Here is a 27,454-nt window from a genome sequence, read left to right as displayed (position 1 = left end):
GCCACTCGTGACTGCCACTGAATACTAAGCTCATCTCTCACTGCCACCGATCAAGCACAAGCAGCAGTACTAGCACACTTATGGCGAGGTAGATTCGTGGCTTAGGGAAAATGTATTCTTCATCACGGTCAGTGCATGAGCCTTCGGATGGAATTCTCTGGCTCCAGTTGGCCTTTGCAGGAGTATAGAGGCATGGTTAGAGATGTTGTGCCCCCGAGCAGGCAGCTTTGCGCGTACCGTCTTTGCGGAAAGTAACAAGGCTAACCGTACCATTCTCTTATCATCAGGTGCCTTATCACCACCTAGCAGAGGATACCTATGGCTTTGGTTTACATCACGTGGCTTATCCTCGCAGCCAAGGTGAGCTGGCGACCGTGTTGGCACCGCACAGCAGTCAGCAGACATTTCTAGACGTCAAAACATCCTGGATACCTCTGTAAAGCACTGTGCATGTGTACACCGTGCGTGTCAAATGACGCCTCCATCAAAATTCGACCGCCCCGGCCGGGATCACGGCGGTCGAATTTCGATGGAGGTGTAATATTAGAAATTAAGTGAATCATATCAACTGTAATGGTACTAACAAATTTCAGGTTTTTAACTAATGCACTTTGGACCGGAATGAAATTCCGGATTTGTTGTTGTCCATTAATAATAGCCATATTGTGTTACAGCACTAAGAAAGAGCAGTTTCCCTCCCGCACTGGTGTTTAACAAACTTTGAACATCTCGGTCCCCGTCTTTGGCACGCGCGTAGAAACGCCTACTTGTATACGTCACTGCGTGGCGCACGGATCGCGTGACCTTCTACGCACCGCCCACGTGTCACTGCTCGCCGATTCTCACAGCTCGAGCCCGCTCGGGAAAGAGAAGACACGGCACGCGTGCCGATTTCATGCTTTGTAATGTTTCATATCAAGTCTAGCCAGGCGGTGGCCAGAGTAGCAAAGGAGGAAACTGGTCTAGTCGATGACGCCTCTTGACTGGTAGTTCGTTACTCTGCTGCAGGAAGTTGACATACCGCAAAACGATTCATCTGTGGGGGTATCGCAAGGAGGAGTCACGCGGACGTGAGCTGGCTGAGCTTGCGTCCACGTTGGGACTCACCCTCCACACGGACCCCGTCTACACAACCCGGCTGGGAAGTTCCTTGACATGGGATACGTGCCCGGACTTAACCTTCACTCGCAACATACGACACGCAGACTGGCTCAACACCGCGGAGACCCTCGGTAGCGACCACTGCATCCTTAACACTACACTACGCACACGCCCCCTCAAGCGTCTCAGATCACAAGCCCGTATCCCAGAATGGACGAAATTCAGGCAAAAGTTTAACTCACTTGATAATACACCCATTTCCGAGCAAGGCTACTCACCATGGCTCCAACAGCTGCTCACACATTTTTGCTCACAGAAACTCAGATCCAGCTCTCAGAGGCGGTCACGGACGTGGATAACCACGGTCTACACCTCTGGGAAACCCGATGCAGCCTCGTTCGCTGTTGGCGACGCCAGAAGCACAATAGAAAGCTTAAATCTCGAATTGCCGAGCTTACCCAGAGAGCTGCAGAGTACGCGGCCCAACTCGCCGACTCCTACTGTGTTGATAGATGCAACAAGGCCGCGCGACAAATGTCCAGCCGCACCACGTTCGTCTCTTTCGTGCACTAATCGACCCAACCCAAACATGAACCGAACCACAAAAACATTTTCAGCCAGCCGTGCATGCTTTCCCTAGCAACACGAATCAACTGGCAGAGAAACTTCGGGACCACTATCTGTGTATGGCCCAAGACCCCCGTGGATCTGCGTACTGTTATGCAGGCAGAGAGAACACGGAGCTGGATAAACCTCTCCAGCTCCATGATCTGCGGGCGGCTCTCGCCAAAATGAAACGGGGCACTGCACCAGGAAGAGATAAGGTAACTGTCAAGCTTTTGACAAACCTGCCCGACTTGTCATACCAGGCCCTCCTTGTATACGTGAGTGCAATTTTGGCGCGGGGACACCCCGCTGCCAATCGCCTGGAATACGGCTCTGGTTACTTTTATTCCTGAAGCAGGCAAACCAATTGACACAGATGACCTCCGCACCATCTCTGTCACCTCTTCTGTGGGCAAATTAATGGAGACGATGGTGCGGGATCGGTTATTTACATATCCTGAACTCAAACATGTCTTTGCGAGCGCCACGTTCGGACTGCGCATTCACAGATCCGCACACGATGCCCTCCTGCGACTCAATCGGGAAGTATTTGACCCCGTCGAATGTACCCATAATGACCGGGTAGCAGTCGCCTTGGATCTAAAAGAGGCATTTGACGATGTGACACACGAGATCATACTCACTAATCTAAGCCAGACCGACTGTGGCTTCAACACATACCGATGCATACGCCAATTTCTAATGGATCGTGAATCCTACATCCGCATCCAAGATTGAGAGCATGGTCCTTACCTACTCCGCACGCAGGGAAACTCCCACGGCGCTGTACTTTCTCCGCTGCTCTTCAATCTGGCTATGATGCACCTGTCGGCCCAGCTGAGTGGTGTCGCCGGCGTGCAGCACGCCCTGTACGCCGGTGACATCACCCTATGGGCCACTCAGGGCAGCACAGGGGACATTGAAACCAGCCTGCAAACAGCGGCGACGATAGTAGACCGCTACGCCCACCGCTGCGGTCTTCAATGGTCCTATCAAAAATCTGAATTTGTGCACCTCCGCCCCTCATAAAAGTGCACAGCTAAAATCTCTCTTTCTCTTTAGAGTAGTCCCATAACGAAACTGACGAGATACGAGCACTTTGACTCTACATCTACAAACACAGACGGCCAGATACTACATTGGCCAAACTCAACACCGTAAGGTGGGGGACCAGGTGGGCCGTATGGTCCGCCGGGTTTCCAACAAAGGCAGGGGGGTTACGAAGTAATGGTGCCTTGCGGCTGGCAAGCGCCTTTGTAACCAGTCTGATTCTCCTTTCGACTCCTTATCTCCAACTACGGAAACACGAGGAGGGTGCGCTTGAGGTCATCCTTCGCAAAATGATTAGGGTGCCCTTGACCTCCCCATCACTACTTCAAACAGCCGGCTTATGGCCCTTGGGGTGGCGAATACTTTCCGGGAGCTCCAGGAGGCGCACCTTACAAACCAGTATACGCTCTTGTCGCTAACGGAGTCAGGTCGCCGCCTTCTTGCTCGACTCCATATCCAACATACCACTCCCATAGAGGACAGGTTTCACATCCCAGAACCGTAGAGACGTGCCCCCCATGTGCGACCTCTTCAAGCCAACATGTCACACGAAGACCATAATGGTCGGCGCCTGGCATGAGCGGAAGCCCTAGCCCGACATTATGGCAACATAAGAGGTGTATACTACATGGACGCCTCCGGTCCTCACCACGGGGGATGGTACACGGTCGCGGTAGCTCACAACAGCAACACAGTTAACGGCCTCACCTTCAGAGCCCGCACTGCAACGCAAGCAGAAGAGGTCGCGATTGCTCTCGCGGGCACACATTCCGACTCAAAATACATAACCACCGACTCGCGAGGGCCCTGTAGGAACGCCGAACAAGGCTGCACTCCCTTCCCACCCTATCGAATCTACCAAAATCGCATACGGGGTACGGACCCCGCCCACCGTAACCCCTGCTCATCAAGGGTTGGCAGGAAACGAGGCAGCAGACGCAGCCACCCGCGCGCTCTCTCACCGGTCTGTTTTCTCCTACCCACCCAATCAGGAACTCCATCCTAATCCGATCTATACCTTCAAAGATGTTATGACCTACTATCACTATACTCATCGCCTTTACCGTCGCCCATGTAAAGGCCTGAAGAAGGCGGATGAGCGGCTCCTTCTCCTCCTTCTCACCAATACATTGCTGTGCCCGGCAGCGCTAAAACATTTTGACCCCTCCTTTAACGGCAGCTGCCCGCACTGTAGTGCGTTGTTTTCTGACACCTATCACATGGAGTGCGCCTGCCCCTACACTCCGGCTAGTCCCCATCCCCAACCCAACCCGGGAGGACTGGGCGCCTGCTCGGCTGCCACGACTTACAGGCCTAACAAGCCTTAGTCGGGCGCGCCCGGGCGGCGGCCACCGCCACTGGGGTCCCATACTAGGGACCTCCACCTGGGGCTTGTAAGAATCGGTCCCCTACGGGCTGATCCAAACATACCTCCTGTCCCTTCTTAATAAATGTTTTCACCACCACCCACTAGACACGCACGGTTTTTTCGAGGTGTGTCTAAGTATTGTATTGCTGTAACGTTCTTCCAGGTGGTTGCAGTGTTGCGCAACATATTTAAGCTTCCACCGCTTATATCGCCTCTGCGCAAATGCGGTCAATATTATAAGATCGACGCCTACTTAGCTTCTAACACTTTTTGTGTCACGCTTCGCGTAAGCAACTGTAACAACAGAAGTTAGAAGCCTTCTTTGGTAGTGCTTACCACGAAACCAGCGAAAAAGTCTCCTGAAATATTAGGCAGCACAGAGAGGATGCACACGAGCTAGAGCGATTACCACATTGCGAGTATGTTTTTGCAGGCTAGTTGGTGCCTAAGCATTGTGGGTTTTTTGCGCAAAAGACACGACACAAAGGAACGAGGTAGACAGGACAAGCGCTTGTCCTGTCTACCTCGTTCCTTTGTGTCGTGTCTTTTGCGCAAAAAACCCACAATGATTACCACATTCTTTAGGAGTACTTACTATGGTCTTCATTTTTTGCGGCCTATTTTGTGTTCACGTCCGCTTTTTATCTCTTACACTAGGAAGATAAGCTCAGCTTCGTTGCCTCTTTCCACACCACAGAAAGGCAGAAGACAGCGTCTTACTTTGGCAAAGTGGGTGGTCGTTTCGAAGCTGAGGAAGATGGGCTTGCCGCAAACAGCGTTCTTGTTAAACTTGAATACGTCGCATGATAAGGTGATGAGGCCGACTGTTGCGGCATTGAAGCTCTTGCAGAGGTCCTTTATCGTTGGGATCACAATGTCTAGAAATGTAATTGTTGCGCATTCAGTGACATTATGCATTTACACTTACACTTGTAACTTCTTTCGATACGAAAAAGCGCCGATTTGTCATTAAAATGAGGCCTCTTGAATTTTCGCACGAATAAGATAATCGAAACTGGTTTAGCAGAGAAACCCTGTTCCTTCTTCAAAAATTTTCAAAGCATTATGCTTCAGCACCGAGATCGACTTATGTATTTATATACCAGCAGGGCTTCTCGCAATAAATAAAAGCGTTGCACATGCAACCTCATGGAGTGAAAGGTTTGGAAGCATGAAAAGACCTTAGCAGGCCTGTCTCACTGTAATAAAAGCAGAATAAGTCGTCAATTTCATTTTCGAGAATACTATGCAATCACGCTTCAAATGCGGCAGTAATCTATCATGTTGCTGCGTTAGGCTAGTACATCAATGCCCTGTTCACTAAAGGTACAAAAATTCTGGATGAATGAAAATACCGACTGCGTTCTGTCCATCAGTGGCGATGAAGGTAGCGTGAGTGTCGTTATTTTTGTCCTAGCAGAAGCCAATTGCAGGTCCCGTGTTAACCCTTTGACACAATAGGTGCCCAATTGTGTACTAGGCGAAATGGAAACATTTTTCCAAAAGTGGGATCTGCACCTAGCAGTAATTTCTTGGTTTCAAGAGAATTTCGCATCCTTCTTCTCGCTAACAAGCAGTCTTGTTTTTGCCATTCAGCGAACGGAGCCATAACTTTTCTCAAAACACTTAGCGGCGTAGCACGTTGACCGCCATTTTTCTGCACAGTTTATTTTGCGATAAGTAGTAATATCATTTTGTCTTTGCAATTTAAAGCGTTAAGTGGCGTCCGAAATACAAATTATTTTCACGATCACTCGGGTGTTGAATTGATAAGTCGCGACATTTCGATGTTGCTATTTTCATACATTTTGACATCTTGTACAAACTGCAAGACGCAACAAACACATGCAGAACCACACAAGCCGATCAAACATAAGATCATCTGGGTACCGGGGCACACGAGGGTGGCAGGAAACCAAGAGGCGGACAGGATAGCTCGAGGATATACTAACTACCGAGCATCCAAAGTCAACGACCTTCATGAATCCCTGCCAGTACCTCAGGAATACTCGGCCATACTCAACAACTACAAAGGCAGGAGGGTGCGGTACCCACCACTGCACCCATCCTTAAACAAAGAAGAGGCTGTCAGATGGAGACAACTTCAAACAGGGTCATATTCAAATCTAAACACACTAAGTAAAATTCACGCACACAATTGTCCGTGGTGCCATGAAAAACCTACACTGTATCACATAACATGGGCTTATCAAAAAGTCGACGTCGTCCCAGTTATACCAAACCCAAGTGCGGAGCAATGGGAGGGTCTGCTCTCCAGCGACTGTCGCGATGACAAGATTTGCTTGGTACGGCGAGCTCAGCTGGCGGCAACATCCAGCGGAGCGCTGGAATAGGGGCAGCCGACCGTTGCGGATGGACTGATCTGACCGCATAAAAGCACTTGTGCTAGAACTACATAAAGTTATCCTATCGTATCCTATCCTATCCTATCGCCGGAAAGCTAACAAACGCTCTTTCAAGAGAAAAAAAATTAAAATTGATTATTGAGGAAAGGACATGGCTCAGAAGCTGTAGCAAGCATCTCGGTGGACACCAGAACGGCCCGGTAAGGGAAAGGATAAAGGCGGGAGTGAAAGAAGTAACGAAGAAAAAATTTGCTGCGGTTTGACCAATGGCCATCCCGAATAGAATTGCGGAAGCAACGGCGCAGCAATCGCAGCAGCGACTGCACCTCTGAGTCACCCGCGCAGCGGAGGAAGCGGCGGCGGCTCCGCGCTGCTCTGACGTCCCACTCTCCCCGCGCATGAGCAGTTGGGGTTCTCCGGGGCTCCGCGAAATCGCTTACAGCTAGCGTAGTGTTCCTTCCGCAAAAAAGGGTGCCATAGTGGGGGTCACCGGAATACTTTCGTCCGCGTGGTGATTTTTAACGCGTACTGACATCGCACAGCCCAGGGGCCTCAGGGGCGCTTTTTGCGTTTCGCCTCCATCGAAACGCGGCCACCGCGGTCGGGTTCGAACCCGGGTACTCCGGCTTAGTCGACGAGCGCCTTGACCACTGAGCCACCATGACGGTTCATGTATGTACTAAAAAGGAAAACAAATATTCGCTGGTGCTTTAGCTTTGCTAAGCACGAAATATTGTGCGAAAGCAGCTTTTCTAGGTGGATACCACCGCCACGTACCAAAGAACGGTACTGTGCTGTTCACTGACCCAGGGAACCAGTTATGTGCCTTTCCTTTTCTGAGACTCAACACGGTCTACAACGTTCCGAACATTAACGAAATGAACACTGAGGGCTTATTAAAAGAAAAGAAATATGGTTTTTAGGAAAGGAAATTGCGCAGTAACTGTCTCACATATCTCGGTAGACACCCGAACTGCGCCGGAAGAGATAAAGGAGCGGGTGAAAGAAGAAATGAAGGTCTAGGTACCGTAGTGGAGGTCTCCGGAATAATTTTGATCACCTGGGGACCATTAACGTGCACTGCCATCTTCAGCACATGGGTGCCTTTTGCGTTTCGCCTCTATAGTAACGCGGCCGCCGCGGTCGCGTTCGAACCCGGGTACTCCGGCGCAGTAGACGAGCGCCTTAATCGCTGAACCACCGCAACGGTTATGAAACACATTTCCGGAAAGGTTTAGGACATTGTAGTGCGGCTCAAAGACGATGGTAGCCGCACTGCTGTTCATTCCAGACTCTGGTTTATACCAGTGCATAGTTTACGCTTCTAGAGTAGTGATGCATGTTGGCGCTTCTACACACCATTGTAAAGGCAAAACCTTTTGTATATCTTCCGCTTCTAAACAAGAATTGTAGCGAGCATGCGTTACTACCACTGGTACGCACATGACTTTTTGTGCCTAGCAGAACGACTGTCACAATATCTCTCAAATTGACGGAGTAAAAAAAAATGGCCGTGTTTTTTTTCACTACAACACCTCTCAAATAGACTGAGTAAAAAAATGGCCGAATTTTTTCTTCACCTTCTTTTTATCAAGTCGTCAGAAAATATCCTGGCTGCCTAAAAGTGGGCCATTATTTGGTTTAGTTTTTTTAATAGATGGAAGACTGAATTTATCGTAACAGATTTTTTAATAGCACGCAATGCAAAAGTAACTTGCCTGAGAGGCCTAGTGCATAAGTTGTTTTCCAAGTTCCATGTGACGATAAAGATCAGCTGCAAATTTACAAACCAATCTAAAAAAAAACCTTTTTTTGTGCCTACCGCTTCTGGGAGAAAACTCTAGTCAGCATGCGGTAATAGCACCCGGAGGGCCCGCAGCTATTTTGTGCCACTCTGTATATAGCAATTGAGCAAACAAGCGAAGGGGAATGAGGGGCTCGTTATAAATATGAAAGAAGCCAACAGCCACAGAAACCAAGGGGCACAGGAGATTTTTAATTTATTTATTTATTTTGTGGTGTTGATCAATTTTAGAATATTACTGAACATGTTATCGCTTAAAGCTAATTGAATAGAAAAGCAGAAGAAAAAACAACCACTGTCGCCGGTGGGATCCGAACCCACGACCTCCGAATTACGCGTCCGGTGCTCTACCTCTGAGGTACGGCGACGGCTGTCAAATCTTCTGTTTTCGGGGGTATTTATGTTTACAAGTAACCTAACGTTGAGAGTGTTCATCAGCGCCACCCACGTTCATAAGCGGCGGACGTAGAACGTCCTGAGTTACCGCAGGTGTGACGTAGAACGTCATCGAACGGAGAGGGTGGAAGCTGCGTGAGAACCCTCTTATGCTTCCTATGGCGTCAAGACTGCCAGAACCGAGGCCCTCGCTAAGCAATTGAGCAAACAAGCGAAGAGGAATGAGGGGCTCGTTATAAATATGAAAGAAGCCAACAGCCACAGAAACCAAGGGGCACAGGGGATTTTTAATTTATTTATTTATTTTGTGGTGTTGATCAATTTTACAATATTACTGAACATGTTATCGCTTAAAGCTTATTGATTAGAAAAGCAGAAGCTTTAAGCGATAACATGTTCAGTAATATTCTAAAATTGATCAACACCACAAAATAAATAAATTAATTAAAAATCTCCTGTGCCCCTTGGTTTCTGTGGCTGTTGGCTTCTTTCATATTTATAACGAGCCCCTCATCCCCTTCGCTTGTTTGCTCAATTGCTTAGCGAGGGCCTCGGTTCTGGCAGCCTTGACGCCATAGGAAGCATAAGAGGGTTCTCACGCAGCTTCCACCCTCTCCGTTCGATGACGTTCGACGTCACACCTGCGGTAACTCAGGACGTTCTACGTCCGCCGCTTATGAACGTGGGTGGCGCTGATGAACACTCTCAACGTTAGGTTACTTGTAAACATAAATACCCCCGAAAACAGAAGATTTGACAGCCGTCGCCGTAGCTCAGAGGTTGAGCACCGGACGCGTAATTCGGAGGTCGTGGGTTCGGATCCCACCGGCGACAGTGGTTGTTTTTCTTCTGCTTTTCTAATCAATTAGCTTTAAGCGTTAACATGTTCAGTAATATTCTAAAATTGATCAACACCACAAAATAAATAAATAAATTAAAAATCCCCTGTGCCCCTTGGTTTATGTGGCTGTTGGCTTCTTTCATCTGTATATAGCAGTTCACTTTAGCAATAAAACTTGGCCAGTGTTGAAAATAGGAAATTTAAATGATTTTTTTAATGTGGCTTCCTAAAGTAGATATTTTTCGCGATTTCAATTTTAATAGATCATTTTCTCCCGGCATTTTTTCTTTTTATCACTGTCTTGTGTACTAGTCGCGCAGATTAAAAACTTGATGCATCTCAGAATTAGGCATCGTGTCATGAAAAAAATCACCAATTTAGGTTTGCAGATTATGACATTACGAGTAAAATTTTCTTTTCTTTGAGGTCGCATTATGATAAAATATGATAGAAACCTATTTTAGTTGTGTGCTTTTTCCCTTTTGAATGGTACGTTAGATATTGAATACACGGATAACCGCGCGGTATTATCCTAAGACCGCTAAATAATTTATAACTGAGTTTCTTCTCTTAAGTTGTTACAGTTTCCAAAACGAGCGACAGGTGTGACGTGTAGTTTACCTTCATGTAACGTATGTCACGAGGAAAGCTGCCGTATAAACGCTGATGCGTGGATTTAATTCACTACACCATTTAAACTAGCCTGCTTCAAGCGCTCGAATGACAACAAACTTTGTATCAGCAGTTATATTGCAGTTTATTTTGTCCCCTACTTGACCTTACGTCAACTACACGCCACAGCCATCGTTGAGTTGATGAAACCGAAACACCGTCAAGAAGAAATCCAGTTATGTATTAATCAGCGGCCACAAGCGAATATCACGCGGTCATCTGCGTATATTTATGCCTAACGCATCATTTGAAAGAAAACATGTAACCAGCAACTTTTTTTCTATGTAACCCTTTATATGGGGGACTGTGTAATTCGCACACTCCGATTACACAACGTGCAAAGGCCCACAGTTTGCACTTATGTTATTTTTGCTTGCCAAAGTTAATAAGTAAGTGTAGTGCAAGAAATAAAGCACGTATAAAAACATCCCCAAGGCCCCACTTGTGCCTAACATGAACCATAATTAAGACATTAATGGGATTGCACTTGTGTTAAAGTTGATCCCAATTACACCTGAAAAATGCAAATAGAATATAGGTGAACATCTGTTGGACATTTTCAGGGATCGTGCTGGATATGCACAAGTCACCCCAGGGGCGTTTTTGGTTAGCTGGCACCTGTGTTGAATATTTTATGGTCTTTGCCGCAACGTAGAATCTGCAGACACCATTTGTGGCTGATATGCGTCGCTTCTGAACTAAAGGCCCATCTCCATGGACACATCCGAGGCGTACGAGCGCGGCGCCTACGCGCCCAGCGCCGCGACGCGACAAGTGTCGGAAAACATGCGCAACTCGACGGCATGTCGCCTCCTGTCGCTGGTACTCGCGCCCAACTTAGCGGAGCGAAGAAAACGGTGCGAAGGGCCGTACTTGATGCCGAGAGAACTGCGTTCACTGATTGGTCACACCGAGCGCAAATCACGAGCCACTTCCTGCGCCGACGCGAGCGCGGCGCGAGCGAGGCGCGTCTGCGCCTCGCGCATGCGCACGCCGGCTCCGGCGTAAAGCTGGTACGCGTAGGCGCTGCGCTCGCACGCCTCAGATGGGCCCATGGAGATGGGCCTTAAGACCAAACATGAAATAGGACTTGGCAGCCACGGGAATTTCTTTCAGACCAGCAGGATCTTATGTAGCGGAGACGTAGAGAGGCTGTTGTCGTTTTCTGGGTAGATTTCTGGGGAAACTGTGTTGGCTTTCACAATGCTTTTTTTTTACGCAGTTAGGCCGCACTCAAGCGAAAAAAAGGACGTTGTATGCGATGTGCTTACCAAAATCGTTTCTTTCCACGAAATACAACAAGAAATTGTAAAGCAGGTAAAATTGGGTCCCGAGGTCCAAAGTGGCGATTCCATCAAAAAGACACTGCAGTGGAAAATGTCGTCAGTTACTAGCTCCAATAGCGTGAATTTAGCGAAGCACTTGAACAACATCACGACTTGTAGTTTTGGATGGTCACAGTGCAGTGCGTACTCATTGCATTAATGACCATAAAGGCAGCTGGGCCATCTTAGGCTAAGTCCTCCTAGGTGACCGTGCCCCTATTCAAAACAAAACGCATGCATCACTCTCTTTTTGGTACTGCAAGAAAAGGCGGAAGTTCAAAAATCCGAAGCGCCTAGGGTCGACGACGCAAATGGTTTTCACAACTAAACCTTTTTTATTGACAAGACAGACATATGCCATCTCAAGAAGCAACCGGCAAAGAGCAAAGAAAGAACTCAAAGAAAAGAAAAGTTGAAAGCCAAATCTTGTCCAGAGTAAACCAGAAAAAAGTTTCATATGTGAGGAGGCAAGACAGTCAAGGTCTTTCCTATTTGAAGTAATTGAAGGCTTACTTCCACAATCGTGCCCTTTATTTATTAGGTGACGAAGCTCGCCAAGTTGATGTGCGCCGCCACGCTTTGGCAAGCACCACTCTGCTGCCAACATGTACAGCTGCGCCAGAATTTCGGCGTTAAATTTAGGGGGTACGGTGGCGCCTTCGGAGACTTGGTGGGAGCTGTGCAAATTTAAACTTCGCGACATAAGCAATCACGACTAATTAATTTCGACTTCGTGTGTAGAGCATATGCGCTCATTATAGGTCGCACGTGGCGAGCCCGACGAGATTATGGTGCTATCGGAAAACCATGGTGGTCATTGGATATAAGCACCCGGTAATTTTTTGGGTCTCAGAACCTTCAGGCTATCCTATAGCCATAGCCAACACAACGCAGTTGCAATCTAAATGACAAATCTGGTTGTGTACGTATCAAGCAGGATAAACCGATTATTCAATGCGCACCTCATCAAATGCTGTACAAAAATGGTGATTCAGATAAATAATCTCAAGAAGAAGTACATTAGTGCATCTGCCTCGGAAAAAAAATTTCAAGAACGATTGCGATTCTCACTAACGTAATATTTGAGCGAAGCTCTTTAGGTGTCTCAGGCTATGTAGGTTCATTGTGTTGCACTGCTTGGTAGTCGGCACGTCTGGCGACGATATTAGTTCGACAGTAGAATTAGTTGATGAAAACGGGGACGTGAACTGGACAACGCGAGAGTGTGTTGTATTTTACGCGAGGCATTATCGGATGTTCGTGAAACAATTGAGCATTCATCTGATGAATTGTAAGGACGCAATGCTGTTTTGGAATTTCTTGCAAAGGACCCTGAAAAGGCGGATTTATTTGACTTCTAATACCATTCAATACCTCACTGCAAAGCAACATGTTGATGAGCCTATTGATATGCTTTTTTCTCCTGATTCTACTACACTGCTTATGTACAACTACAATGATGGACCGGAAATGCATATTGGTTATGATTGTTCAACTGAGGGAAGTGTGCGAGCAGACCGACTGGAGGGGCACGCTTTCTTGGTCAAGGCCTTACCGCCCGTCATGTGCTCTGTTGCTGTGTCTTTTGAAGTGCCTTTTGTGACGTTTCCTAATACCTCTGTAAATAGGTCATGTAAATATACCACATTTTCCGTGTAATAAGAGCCTTGTTTACAAATATGGGGCGATAGACAGGTGCTCTCGTGCAGTGCCCAACAAAGCTGTTCGCTTCGCAACTCCGCGGGTTCGAATTCCAGTAACGGCAACATTATATTTATTTGTGGTTTGGCCCAGTTACCATGACGGCGGTGACGCGGCTCAATCCACAAACAAGTGCATAAGAGCTGTGCTCTAAAGTTCGAATATACTACACTTGTTCAAACCAAAGCCACTAGGAAGCATTATTCAAAATGTCGCTTTCCTTAGTTCGTTTGGATATGTCATGGTACAACTTTCCTTATAAGTGCAAGTTTTGGAATTGTATATGGGTTGTTTTATACAAATCGATAGCGAGATAATAAGTATTCTGTTATGTCGAGGGCCTAAAAAGGTGGTACTCAGTTTAAATATCTTCCTGCACCTCAGTAGTGTTCGATGAGGATAATCTCTTTATACTTGTTCCGACAAAAACCGAATTGCGTAGTAACAAAGTCCGCTGTCAAGGCTAGACGAAATATTTTTAAACTCATCTAAAGCGCGGCCAGAAAAATAGCGGATATGAAGTCTAGCTTTCAAACTGCTGAAGGGGGGGTATGCTCGTTCCTAGCTTCCACCATATTTCACGCAGAGCACAGCTGACCTGTGTCGGAAAAAAAAAACTACGCAGACTCTTAAATAACTTCATGAGTGGAATGGCATTGGGTATCACATCTGCCGCAGTTTCTGCTGCAATTTCTATGTTTGTTTTAGTCAGTTTCTTTGCAACTGTCGGTACATCAACCGCTATAGTAGCAGGTATCCGCTATGCTGTGACAGCGCCGACGTTTCCATATGCCGCATTTTTTTTTTTCTGATGTTTGATAGGTTACTCACAAGCCGATGGGCAGGTTGTGGTGACGTCACGAGTTCGCGTGATCTCTCTCGACCGCTCAACAAATTTCGTAACACCGATCATCGGGGGAGGGGGGGGGGGTCAGGCGAGACGACCACTCTTACCCTACCGCATGAAAATGAGGCATCTGAAAGTCCACAGAAATTCCAGAGACAGAGAAAGCCCAGAGATCTTGCAGGCATCTGAAAGTCCACAGAATTTCCAGAGACTGAGAAAGTCCAGAGACCATGCCGGCTCATCATCACTGTTGAACTTTTCGGTCCGCAAAACTTGTTGTATAAGCACAACTTTTGGGACTTCCCTTCTCACTTCTCAAACGAAAATGAGATGCTGTACGGTGCTATAGCGTAACATTTTGTAGCTGGCACTGTGTTCCTGGCGGCAATGCCTTCTCTCTAAACGCTGACAGAACGTGCGTACACAGCACGCTGAAGGCTGACAACACATTGGCTGCAAATCTGGGGTGAATCGTACATGCGATATGGCGAAGCGTAGTTGTCAGCATAAGCCCCACTAACCCATCTGTGAACCTTATTAAGCATAGTGGCGCATAAGCGTCTAAGACTACCATGCGCCATGCTCAAGGTATATGAAAATTGTTTCCTCTGAAATTTTGCACAAATGTCCAAAAGAACTGTGATGCAGATGGCCCAAAAAGTTACTTGTACTACCTAGCGATGGCAATGGCAAAATTTTACAAAATGGCTGATAGTACTAGCTTTGAAGAATGTCGGATAACCTCCTCAGGGTGACTTGATCATTTTTGGCAGGGAAAATATTCGGATGCTCCCAACAAATCAAATAAAGACCTCAGCCTTAAAAGTTAAAAACAGAACACATGTTGCCATTTGCATTATCACCCAGGAGCAGTGTTGGGTGGAAGAAAATGCATTCATCATAAAATTGAGTAATGTACTTTTTTCTTAGTTTCTCGATTTTCGCGCATGAGAATACAATATGATTAACTGTAAGCCATCTCCACATTTTTTGCAAACAGGCTTCTCTTGTTTTGTCAGCAGGAAGTTGTGTGTGCAATGTGGTGACGACATAAAACAACTTCTACAAAACGTTCCTGGTGCCTCCAGGTGTTCCACTCACGAAGGACGGGACTTTGCAGCTTGTTGTTAACTTCCTTGTCCCATGAAGCCTTCCATTTATCTCCCCGTTTATTTTGTACAGACCACATGTAGACTTTATGAGCTATGTCTTCTCGTTTTACTTTTTCATTACGGGCACGTGCGGCCCATGCATCAGCGTCCTCGTTCCCCCTGATTCCGACGTCACTAGCGACCCAGCAGAACATTATTGTACGTACGTCATTGTGTATCACCTTTTTTGCGTTATGTGTTGTCTCCTATAAGGTTGAACGGCATTTCTAAAGTTTATCGCTGCAATAGTAACTACGCTGAGGCAGTCAGTGTACATAACACTGTTTTCAGTGTTTTTTGCTTCTTTATTTTCTCTGTAGGTACAGCTATGGCGTAACATTCTGCTCTGAAGATAGAAGCATACCGAGGCTGCTTGACTATCTTCTCGCATTTCTCGTGTAGTACCGCACTGCCAACGTAGAGGGCTGTTTTAGAGCCCCGTGTCTCTCTAGAAATCTGTGTAAGTCTCACATTATTGGCTTACAGGAAAAACATTTTCTGTAGATGTTCCTGTGGGGTATGCTTCTTGTGAAACTGCGTCAATATAAAATCGCATCCAGGAGGAAAATTGTAACCAAGTGGCAGCGGTACCGGTCTCCGGGCAACATCGGTAACTGTGTCGAGTATGCTTATTTCTTGGCACTCTTCAAAGCGGAGAAGGAGTGGTCTGACTTCTTGCAGTTTTTTGGTAAAGAATGTTTGGATGAACACTTAGTAACTACTGGCTAACACAGATGTGTTGCTAGTGACCTTATTTTCAGTTTGTATGCGCAGGTAAGCATACTTCTCCTTCATGTGAGGGGTGGTTCAGTTTTCTTTACTTAAATACTATACACGGGGGGGGAGGGGGGGGGTTCTGTATGCACCAGTTCATGGGCGCTAACCTGGTTTTATATTGGATCTAGTCTCCAGTCTTTTAAGGCATGGTGACATCGCAGACCCGCACACCATGCGTGCATAGCCTAAGAAAGCGCGTACTACGGAGTGATCGATGCGAAATAAGCCCATCTTATCGGACGTCCAGTGTTGCCATGAGAGTGCTTTCAGTGTAGTCAAAGATTGGGTTGCTTTATACCTTAAGGCTATTAGCGCTCATCCGTTAGCTATTGGCGGTTTGAACACACGAATAGCCCTGGTCAGCGCCGTCACACTTAAGTAAACTGGTCCATCCGCCATGCTTGACGCAAAACTCATCGCGGCCTCCGTCGAAGCAACCAACTATCAAATTACCAAGAAGCTTGATGTGCATGTAGTTTAAGGTCTTGCCTTACCCGTTCGAGGTCAGCTACAAATTCCACCACACCTTCCTGCAAAGAGGTTAAGAAAACAAAAAGGTTATGAAGAATATATCTAATGGGTCATGTTTTTAAGGCTGTCTGAGCCAGGCATTAGAAAATTGAATAAAAATTGGCTGTGGTACAGCGGTGGTTCAACCTGGTAGCTAGCGAGAGCTACAGGCCATGACTACGCTCAGGCTTCGCTGTGGTTAAGCTATGTAATGCTACTGATGATTTACTTGGCTAATCTCCGTCTATGCTTGGAGAAAGACACATGGTTAAGCAGTGGTTGTAGCTTCTTCCTGGCTTTTTTCAGAGACGCCGAACTCAGCACGTCGTCTTCGACCGTCGCGGATGCACTGTCGGGGGCTAAGTGAGCTCGCCTAGCCGTGTCGTCATTACGACGCTTATCGATACATTTGACACTCTCTTTGGCATGCTGTCTCCTCCTTGTTTCGTTGTGACGCCGAAGTCTGGCTTTTTTCAGTCTAGCCGACTCATCGCTCTCAATAGCGGCTCGCCTCTCGCTACGCCGAACCGTGTGTGTGTGTGTGTGTGTGTGTGTATATATATATATATATATATATACACACACACGCTGCGACACCCCGTCTCCCTCTACTACGCATGCGCACAACTGGTGAGGCGAGCGGCGTCTGCTCCACGACGAGCGCAACGGTGCAGTGACCTCATGCCAGATGGCGCGCCGAGCGGCGACGTCCGCCAGTTGCGTGGTTGCTAGGCAACGGCTCAAGGTCAATGCGACCAAGGCCGAGGTACAACCACGGCGAAAGTGCGACCATGCTGAAGATTCGAAGCGGCTGGCGTAGTGTAGCTATCGGATTGGATTGGATTATGGGGTTTAACGTCCCAAAGCGACTAAGGCTATGAGAGACGCCGTAGTGGAGGGCTCCGGAAATTTCGACCACCTGGGGTTCTTTAACGTGCACTGACATCGCACAGTACACGGGCCTCTAGAATTTCTCCTCCAAAGAAATTCCAGCCGCCGCGGCCGGGATCGAACCCGCGTCTTTCGGGTCAGCAGCCGAGCACCATAACCGCTGAGCCACCGCGGCGGCAGTGTAGCTATCGCTACAAAAGTTAAGAACTTCAAGGATCCCATCATTCCTGTCCTAGAGATTATAAGAATGTAAAAATCTGGAAGGCCTATTAAGAAATAGATTGTACAGTTTAACTTTAGCTAAGTCGTAATGATTTCTGAATGTGTGAGGGTTAGAGAACTTCGAAAAAGAGGCAGGTGCAAGAAATAAATGGGCAAAATTCCACATCCCTACTGCCGCTGAAAGGCTACCGCACTGAGATGTTAAGCTGTTTTACGTTAAGCGATCTTTACGCAGGCACCCTACATCCCTGGAAGCTGACAATTTTACCTTCCTTTCATAAATGTCTTCGAAAGGCCATTTCTGAAAGGATGCTAGGAACTCGTGAAGTCCTCCGAGCCGAAGTAAAAATTATTTGCATTTTCAGCTTTCTATCACAGGGTTGAGAAAGAGTTTCAAGTAGAAACAACTAACAGCCAAAAGTACCTCTCACACAGCTTCTTCGGTATCGACAGGGAGAGTACGAAGAACGCCAGCACATGAACGTCTCTTGTCTTCCAAGCTTAGATAAGCAACGAGTAACAGTACTCGCCTGATGAGGTAAGAACTAGGTGGCAGTCGGGACCGTGCATACCTACCGTATGCATTTTATAAATTCTTGAGCATTACCTTCATGCTTTCTTTTTCTATTCTGCGATATGATAGAGTATATTAAGCCGCCTTAATTATTTTTCGGGGCAGTATGAATGGCTCCGCTCTTTACAAAGGAACGAACATGAAAATATTTATTTCTAGTAAACTCTTGTAACCATAATACAACAATCCTCCTTGCCACTATTTGAGAACTATAATGATCGGATTACATGCTTGTTAGGTTATAACCACGCCGATTTTTTTTTAACAGAACGCACTGAAAATTTGCGCGTTAAACCTTCTAGGAGAATTCTGTTGGAACGATGCAGACTCAAGCATGCGCTTTGAGATCGAAACCAGGAAATATTAATGGGAAACAAGAGAGGGGCTCAGCTGTCCTGTTTAAAAAATGACACTTTAGTGGAAAAGCACATTCACGTGTGCTCCATGATGCGTTCAGAATACGGGGTTTAAATGCGTCAGTTATGGTGTTCTTGATTGCACTATTTTTTCATTACCCCCATGCGCGGTCAGTACAAGCCGGTTGCAACAATAAATAATAAAAATCTAAAAACACTTTGAGTCAACAACGGCGGCCTCTCTGCCAGTCCTATTTTTCCATGGCGTAAAAAAAGGGACATTCCGTGAGTTGCTTTCTGTTAATTTCTTTGCTTTAACGCAAGGATAATAAACCACGCTACATTAATTCACCTCTGCCAACCAACATTCAACATGCAAACATCATTATTTTAGTCGTTGTATTGTTCAAGAGTGTTTGTTGTTCTTTGACGTTATGTTACTGCATTTTTATATTGTGTCCTTGTAAGCTTACATTATTTTGTTTTTTTATGCGACGCCCACTTCTGCCAAAGGCCTCTCTTACTCTAGCTAGCAGTATTTCTGAACGAACAAAAACGAATATTTTTTATTGCCGAGCAGTAGGTGCCGGGTGATAGCTCACACGCAATGTTCAAGTACTGCGGCAAGTAATCGCTTACCGTGTTGGCGCTGCAAAGGTCTCCAGATTTCTTCAGACACTAGAATTTCAAAGTATACGCAAACAGGAAATGTAAATGAAGTGAATGCCGCACCATAAACACTGATCACAATTCATATGCACAGAGTTCCCCGTGAGCAGCAGTACTTAGCAGGGCTTAACGACATCCTAAAAAAGTGCACGTGCAAATTACTCAGTATACAACGAGAACAAGAAACGGAAAAAAATGGCGGGGGCTTAGCTTTGGTTAAGCCTGGTAGGTTGCGAAAACAGATGTTTTATACTGCATATGCAGCACCTCTAGTGGGAAGAGCGCTGTGCGCCGTGCCAAGCGGCCGCCGTTACCCGACGAGCCGAGTTGGTAGCCCGGCTCTAGCTCCTGGTATGACGTCACGCCATAACGTCACTAGCGCCTCTAGCGGGAGGAGCGCGGCGCACCGTGTCAAGCGGCCGCCGTTACCCGACGAGCCGAGTTGGTAGCCCGTCTCTCGCTCCTGGTATGACGTCACGCTATGACGTCACTAGGCATGATATGACGTCAGGGGTCATTCTAAAGGTCAAACGTGTCAAGTGGCCGCCGCTAAGCGAAAGGCCGTTCTTGGGAGTACTATTGCTTTCGCAAATAAAACTCTACTTACTACCTCATCATCAAAAACCACTAAGGGCGATATCACTTACCCGTAGTTTTAGTTCTGACGCTTGTTTTCCATGGTTATCAATATTTACTTTTTCTGCTAAATCAGCCGCTACAGTGAACCACACAGGTCCAAATGCAGGGCGGAGTTTTCTATTCCATATGAAAGGAATTAATTGTCTGACATGAACCGCAGGCAATGTTCAGGCGCATTGAGATCAACGTACGTTCCTTGCCAAAAGTAGCAAGCCAACGAGATTTCATTCTTGGCCGTATAGGGCAGCACTTATAGCCACCCTTAGCCTGTATATCTGTCAACTTCAATTACAGCTCTTGTCTTCATCTTCTTAAGCCTGTTGGTCTTGAGGAGAGCCGAAATGTTTCAGCAATCAGCTGAGAAGTTAACCTTCTAACCTTGTTTCTTCTTTTAAAGACTGCAAGAGTGGATATCGTAATGCAATAACAGGGCGTTTTGGGCGGCAACTATACCGGGATTACGTAGACAGGGCTTCGGGGTGAGCATAAGTTTTCGGAGGCCATATGTATTTCCAGAAATACAGTCAGAAAAGTTGCGCAATTTTTCTACTTCTCTCTAGCAGCGCTACAAAGTTGACAACACTTCCCCCGAACATGTTCTGCCGGAAGAGAGCGATTCCCTTAGTATCTTTTGATGAGCACGCCAGCTAGTGATGTACTCTGGGATAGCTTTGAAACATGTTCATAGATTAAACAGTTGGGCGTGAGCTAAACCATGAAGCAACTTATCAACAAGATTGCTAATCATCATTGCTAATCATCAAGAAATGCACTGCATTACGTTGCGGACAAGCCGACAGCTGCCATTGTTAGCTTCAGTCTTGATGAAGCGGCAGGAAGCTTTCTGTACGCTACAATTCTGTTCTCTCGAACAGCGCTTCGCAAGACGAGTGCAACCGATCTCCATACAGGCAGGCGGTCACGTACTCTTGACTGAAAGTTCCACAAAGAATCTATGAATCATAGTTCGATTCAATTCAATTCAATTCTTTTAATTATCATTTCTTCAGCACAGTACATAACATCACTGTCTGGATCCTTAGCCAAAGGCTAGTTATGGATCCATGCAATAAAAGCAAAGATATTAGTGCGGACAAATGCTTTCTACATGCATGCCAAAATAATACACATAAGAATGCTGGAAAAATGCAAAGCGTACAAGCAAGAGGGTTCAAATTACAGAAATACAAGAGGGCTCACTACAAAAAAAATAGAAGAGTGTGCAAAAAAACATGAAGGCAGGAACAGCATTCTTTATACAAAATAAACGCAGTTGCCTTAGAAGTGATTATTCAATGACATATAAATGGCAAACCCAACATAGACACTACAGAGAATAATAAGAAACAATCACAAAGCGATTTGCATTGTAAATCAGGTAATTATTTGTGACAAAAAAAAAGGTCTTCAGTGAAATATAAGGATTAGACGTTGCAAAGACTGCACAGGGGATTTTATTCCAAGTTTTTACCCCTTCATACTCGAAGCGGCGCTGGCCATAGTCATTGCGACATGTAGGAACCAGAAATCTTCCCTGTGCTGCTGAACGGCTGTTAGTTGGGGCTCTATGGAATGTGTTCAAAGGAAAGGGGGAGGCAGATATTGCGCCATGTGCAGATATTGCGCCATGTGCCACTTTTCTCTTGGCTTAATGCACTTTTCTTTTGCTTGCTCTTGTCAGTAAATTTTCGCAGCTAAATGCTGCGAACTAATTGGCAGTGGCCTAGCTCAGCTATGCCAGGATATACGTAGCGAAAGCAGGCATGCCAAGCGAACGGAGGCGAGCGCAATGACGAGACAAGCGGTGTGACGTCATACCAAACGGCGACGGAGGTTCCGCGACAAGGCGCGCGGTGTGACGTCATGCCAGATGGCGAGGCGAGCGCGCGGCGTCCGCCAGCTGTGGCGGTTGCTAGGCAACGGCTCAAGGTCGGTCTCTCTGCCTCCTCGGAGCAACGCCGCAGCGAAATCGCAAGTTCTTGGCCAATGTAGCTTTCGCTACAAAAATTGCCTGGCGGCTTAGCATTGCTAACCACCAAAGCGAAAGGAGCGTTTTCTTTGGCAGGTGGCGCCGCCGCGACGTGCCTGAAAGCGCTACTGATGTGTCCACTGACCCAGGCAGCCTGTTGCTTGTCTTCAACTTTTTCGTCGACAATGGCATTTTACTTATTGTAAGCCGGGTGGGCTATGCTTCTGGTCGCTTTTCTGTAGCAATGTTGTCAACGCTAACGCGTGTTGCTCTAGTCCCGTGCTTCCGCCGCACCGTTTGCCACAACATCCCATGCTGCGTGTATCACTCTGTCACTACCTCCACATAGCTCGAACGCGAATATTAGTTTGAGAGCAGTATTAGTTAGTGAATAAGAGGATGTGCAAAGCACATCATGAGAGTGTTTTGCAGTTTAATATGAGGGGTGATCGGCTACGCAGCTAGGCGACTAGGCAATCGCCGTAGCGGACATATTCTGTATAGCTCCTTCTATGCATGCATAAGCTCGTATAGTAAATGACATGTTGAAAAAAAAAACGATCACATACCGTCCTCGCGCAGTGTCCAGTGAAGATGAACTGTTCGCGCCACCATAGACTTGAATTTCTGTCACGGCGATACTCATTTCATTTAGTTTTATTCATTTATTTCACTTAACTTTAACCCACAAACATTGCAAGCAAATCCACATGCATCGGAAGATCTTGCTCGGGGTTTCCCCATAGCATAAATGTTTTAAGAATAACCTTACATGACAAACAAGTCAACATTCAAACCAGAAAATTTCCACCTCGTTTCATGAGTTGTAGAGCAAACGTCGAGTCTCATTTGAACTGGACTTACCTTGCCAATGTCAAGAAAATTTGGCAAGCTGAGGTTCCCACAGGTTGAGGCTACAAAAGATAAATTCAGTCATGATAAAGTTGAGCTCCTGATGGAATCACTATCTTGAGTTACTCCTAATTTCTTAATGATAATGGTTGTTACGTACACTAGTCACGTTTCAAGTAAATTTTCTCTGTGGTACTGCTGCTTTATATTGTCACAGGCCAGAAGGCCAGACGGAGCACAGTCGTAGACGTAGAGGGGGACCGCAGAACGGCCGAGGTTTTAATCGCCCAGAACAGAGCCAGCTCGAGCACGCCTCACGCGAACGCGACCACTTCGTCCTCGTCACGGCTTAGTGCGCAGGTAGCTCGAGCCAGGTCCGTGGCAATATATACCTTTTGTACGCCGTTCTATACATGTATAAGTGTGTGTGTATAGCGCTGCGTTATGCTAATTTGAAAGCTACTCATTTCTCGGTGGTAATACGATATATACCCCGTAAGTTATTTAGCACAGATATATGCTGGTGCGATGCATTTAGGCGCAAGAAAGGCAAAACTGTCGTCGCTATTGTTTTCATCTCATAAATTTTCTATTTTCATTTAAGGAAGAACTCCTTCAAGTGACAAAAAGTTCCAACAAACAACATGCAGAAAGCTCCATTATTTTTACGCGCTGGTATCGATATTCCCTATTGCCGCCTAGAGAGGGGAAAGCAGTTAGGACCATTTTCCTCCGCTAATTTTTGCAGAACTGGGTCTTCGGTTCGGTCATTCACTTCGTCCTAATTTATGCTGCCCATTTTTGTTTTAGCGCTTTAGCGCAAGACCTTACACTCCGCCGCTTAGCCATTGCCTGCAATTATGTCCGTCTGTCCGCCTTCCGGGTCGTGGAAACGCTTCCATAGGTAGGCTACCAAGCTCAGATGGCACTGTGACGTCATCACGACGTGCCCATCGGATTCTGAGCGAACTGCCCACCGTGGCAGGTGGCAGTTAAAATAATTATTGGTAGCGAGACGCTGCTTGGGAAGGGAAACCTGGGTCGCACAAGCCCCCACCGATGCTTAACCACTGCGCCGGGAGTGGCATGGGACTGTCAGACAGCTATGGGTATTCGCATATATGGGCATCAACACACTCTCGCTACCGAATCATAACCTTAGGGTTGAAGTTAAGTAAGTGTCAACTCTATTGAAACCGAAACCACCGAAACCGAAAATAAAATCGTAGTACTAACGTACCTAATTTTCATGTTCCGTGAGAACGCTGAATCCTGCGCGATTTTTTAACGTTTTCTGTTTTCATGTTGGAGTGAATTTATTATTGCCTGTAGTTAACTCAAAATAATTCATAGGAGACGGCTTTAATGACCTATCGCGAAATCACTCAGCATTACAGGCTAGACAGGCTAATCATCCCACCACCGCATGAAAAAGCAGTACTGCGGAGACAACTCTGAACAAAACACTCCCTATCCCCGCTGTCCTCAGCCATGGTGTACTCGGATATATCTAAAGCGGAGTGCAGCAAAAATGCGGGCGGCAAAGCCACTATAGACCACGTCTTCTGGGACTGTCCGACAGATTCCAGTATCGCTTCAGAGGCTCGGGCACCCGGGCCAGTGGACGACCTGGCTACTCAGCTCCGCACTGGAAACAAGTACAGGTGGCGACAAGAGACCAAGTGGGTCGCTGCCAGTCTCCAATGACAGCCACCTAGCATGATCAACGAATCCACTTGTTACTCAAGCCGATAATAAATTTTTTCCAGTTCATTAATTCCCGTTTCCTTAAATTGTTTCATTCGGCCTGTGTCGAATTAGAAATCGGAGCATACAAATTGGGTTTCCTAACGCTATGGGTTACCAACAGCTCGTGTGAACGCGTAGGTAGTCTAAGTTGCGCTAAAGTCGAAAACTGTTGCAAAGAAATATAGGTCTGAAATACATAATAAATGCGAAAACTTATTGAAGTACTATATTTCGCTCCAGTGATAGCAATTTTTTTCAGGTTATGCTTCAAAGCTTACGGAATTAGGCGCTGCCTTGGGAGAAACTACATAGGTGAAAAAAAGTTCTCAAATTATCCTCGTTCCCTTAACCTAAAATAGCCAACCAAACCAGTTTAAGGGACTGAATATACTAACCACTCGCCCTCTGTCTGACCTTTTTCCAATTATCTATTGAACTACATATCTTGCCGCCCCTTTAACCGTGTGGAACGCGGGAAGCATGGATCGCAGATTGCGATTCATAGGAGATTGCGATTGCATAGTTTGCGAAAGCAGACATCATAGGCGGACGAGTATGAATGAAAATGATGCTTACCCTCGCATCCGTTCGAAAGGAAGCCGAGCAAGACCAAAAGCGCCAACGTCACAGAGGAACGCATATTGCCAGGGAACGGTGAGGGGCGCCTGGTAGAAGGGGTGTAGCGCTACAGCAGAGGCTACCAGCTGCTTTTGCTTGCCCGTGGACCCAGGTGCCTTTATAACAGGTAGGTGCGCCGTGAAAGTGCACCAGGATTTACGGCTTTTGAGGCGACGGCACTGCCACACCACCTGAACCAAATCGTGGAGTCCTTCAGCCAGCGCACACCTGCATGACTCCAAAACATGCCTAAACGGTCCGCTCTGCTTTCGAGGGTGAATGATCGGACTAAAGCTGCAGCCTAACTCCCAAAATAAACTTCGGCGCTGTTTTTCAGCCATTGCACTGAGCAGTTGGGGTAGGACTCTGGAATGTTATCTCTCTTTGGATCCCCACGTGGCATACGGCGGCCAAACTACTGTTGACATACACAGGCATCCATTTTTAACCCTCCTGAGAGGATCCCTGCCACAGACTGATAACGTGGCTGCAGCACGTGGCGCTGTAAAACTAAAAGAGGATTTTCCACCTGCTGCGTCAAATTCGTACAAGCTGAAAGCTGCACATTTTTCTCATCCGTAGCAAACAACTGAACCTATGCCATGAGATGAGATGAAAAATAATTTGCCCTGCGTTAGTGCTACCTGATTTAAAATCACTACAGCAGCCAGAACAAACTCGTGTTAGTCGCAGCCTTGGAAGAAACCATAGGAGGGCAAGTGCTTTGCGCGGGCATGTGAAGCGGGGAACGGATATGCAAGGCATTTTTACGCGACAGCGTTAAAAGTTAAGTGCCCTAGCAAAACCGGAGTCGTCGTCGATGCCGTTGACTATGAGTGAAGAATCGACGAAACATTCCCACAGAAGCAACCTAGTTGGGCAACCTTAGCAACATGACCTTGCTGCGTTACCACAACCTGCCCTCCGGACTGCGAGCAAGCTGCTCACAGTGGAAGGTGACTAATCGCGAGAGGTTGCTCGGGGAGTGCAAACACGGTCTATAGTACCACCGGTGGCTGTGTCTGAAACAGGCACATGCCGGGTGAGCGGCTCATCGCTTAACCGCTGCACCACTGCACCAGGAGTTCTATGAGGATTTCCTGCGCTCTATGAATGAAAAGCCGAAAGGACTAATGACGCGTACATGGGCATTAACCTGATTTCTCAAAGAAAACATAAACTTGCCAATGATGCGAAGAAAATAAAAGGAATTGGTGCCAATGATGCAACGAAAATAAAAAGAATTGACGACAACGATTAAGCGTCTGGAGAACGACATCTTTTTGGCTCAGCAGTAACTAGAACGTACCCTTGCTATGGACACCTTTGATGTCCTGTTCTACGCGAACAATGTAGCAGACAACAAGGAACAAGGACAGCAGAGGCAAGTAAAGGAGGTTCCGGTTGGAAGAGACAGCAACATCATGCGTACACAACCTGTCTTCGTACAAGCTAGACCAAGCTGTAGTCTCGCTCCTTAACAAGGGGCTCAACTTCAACGCTTTCCCCGTCACCAATGCTAAAAGCACGACCTGTGCCATTGAGATAACAGTACAAAAGATTGACGCCAGCCTACGCGACCAAGCGCGTTCTCGTTTCATCGGGGCACTTTGAAAGTTACGGAACGAAAAAGACCGCACTCTCCCACGCCTTGAACAGGAAGCCTTAAAAAGATTAGAAAAGAATGAGGCAGTCGTGATCCTTCCGGCCGACAAGGGAACGCCCCTGTTGTGTTAGAACGAACTGAATATACGAAAAAGATGTCGACACTTTTGCAGGACGAAAACACCTATGCAAAAATAAACCGGGACCCTACCAGAAAAATAGAAGCTGAACTTCAGAAGCTTCTAGCTGAGGCTTTCAAATGCGTCCCCCCGTCCGATGATCAATACATCTACAACAAGCTTCTGTTTCACAATGGCGCTGCTCCTGCCATCTACGTCGTGCCAAAAGGGCACAAGGAGGGAGGACACACCGCTCCGTCCAATTGTGGATTTTACACGGTCCCCGTTGAACAACCTCTCTGGCTGCTTCATCGGGTGTTGGCCCCTTTAGCGGGAAAAATCGCTACACACGTCCGGGATGCAAGCGACTTCGTCGTGAAGCTGAAGAATGTGCCCATTGACGCCACCCAAGTAATGGCTTCTTTCGATGTGAAGTCTTTGTTGACATCTCTGCCTGTGGATTTTGCGGTGAAGTGTTGCAAGAAAGCCGTGAACGAAGACGCGACTTTGCCTGAGCGAACCCTTATTGAAGCCGACGACCTCTGCCGACTCCTAAAATTCTGCCTCTTCAAAACTTACTTACCCTTCAACGAGAACTTCAGACAGACTTTCGGAACAGCCATGGGTGCCTCAGTTTCTGTAGTGTGTGCTAACCTTGCCTTAGAATCAATAGAA

The 27,454-nt window shown here is 46.8% G+C and overlaps 1 protein-coding gene across 1 annotated transcript in view; it reads right to left on the bottom strand.

Moving 5' to 3' along the window:
• Positions 1-23,628, bottom strand: part of LOC149347225 (uncharacterized) — a 30,690-nt gene extending 7,062 nt beyond the window's left edge. The window contains exons 1-6 of the mRNA XM_089541526.1: positions 23,541-23,628; positions 22,701-22,750; positions 19,199-19,237; positions 16,501-16,536; positions 11,477-11,570; positions 4,847-5,004 (exon numbers count right to left, since the gene is read on the bottom strand). Of these exons, the coding sequence (XP_089397652.1) occupies positions 4,847-5,004; positions 11,477-11,570; positions 16,501-16,536; positions 19,199-19,237; positions 22,701-22,750; positions 23,541-23,628 (465 nt within the window). The remainder of the gene's footprint in view (positions 1-4,846; positions 5,005-11,476; positions 11,571-16,500; positions 16,537-19,198; positions 19,238-22,700; positions 22,751-23,540) is intronic.
• Positions 23,629-27,454: the final 3,826 nt, after the last annotated feature.

This window comes from Amblyomma mixtum, chromosome 4, assembly GCF_055824585.1.
Source record: "Amblyomma mixtum isolate Tamu chromosome 4, ASM5582458v1, whole genome shotgun sequence".
NCBI lineage: Eukaryota > Metazoa > Arthropoda > Arachnida > Ixodida > Ixodidae > Amblyomma > Amblyomma mixtum.
The sequence above is the reverse complement of the archived record's forward strand: the minus strand, read 5'-3'. Positions and strand labels throughout refer to the sequence as shown.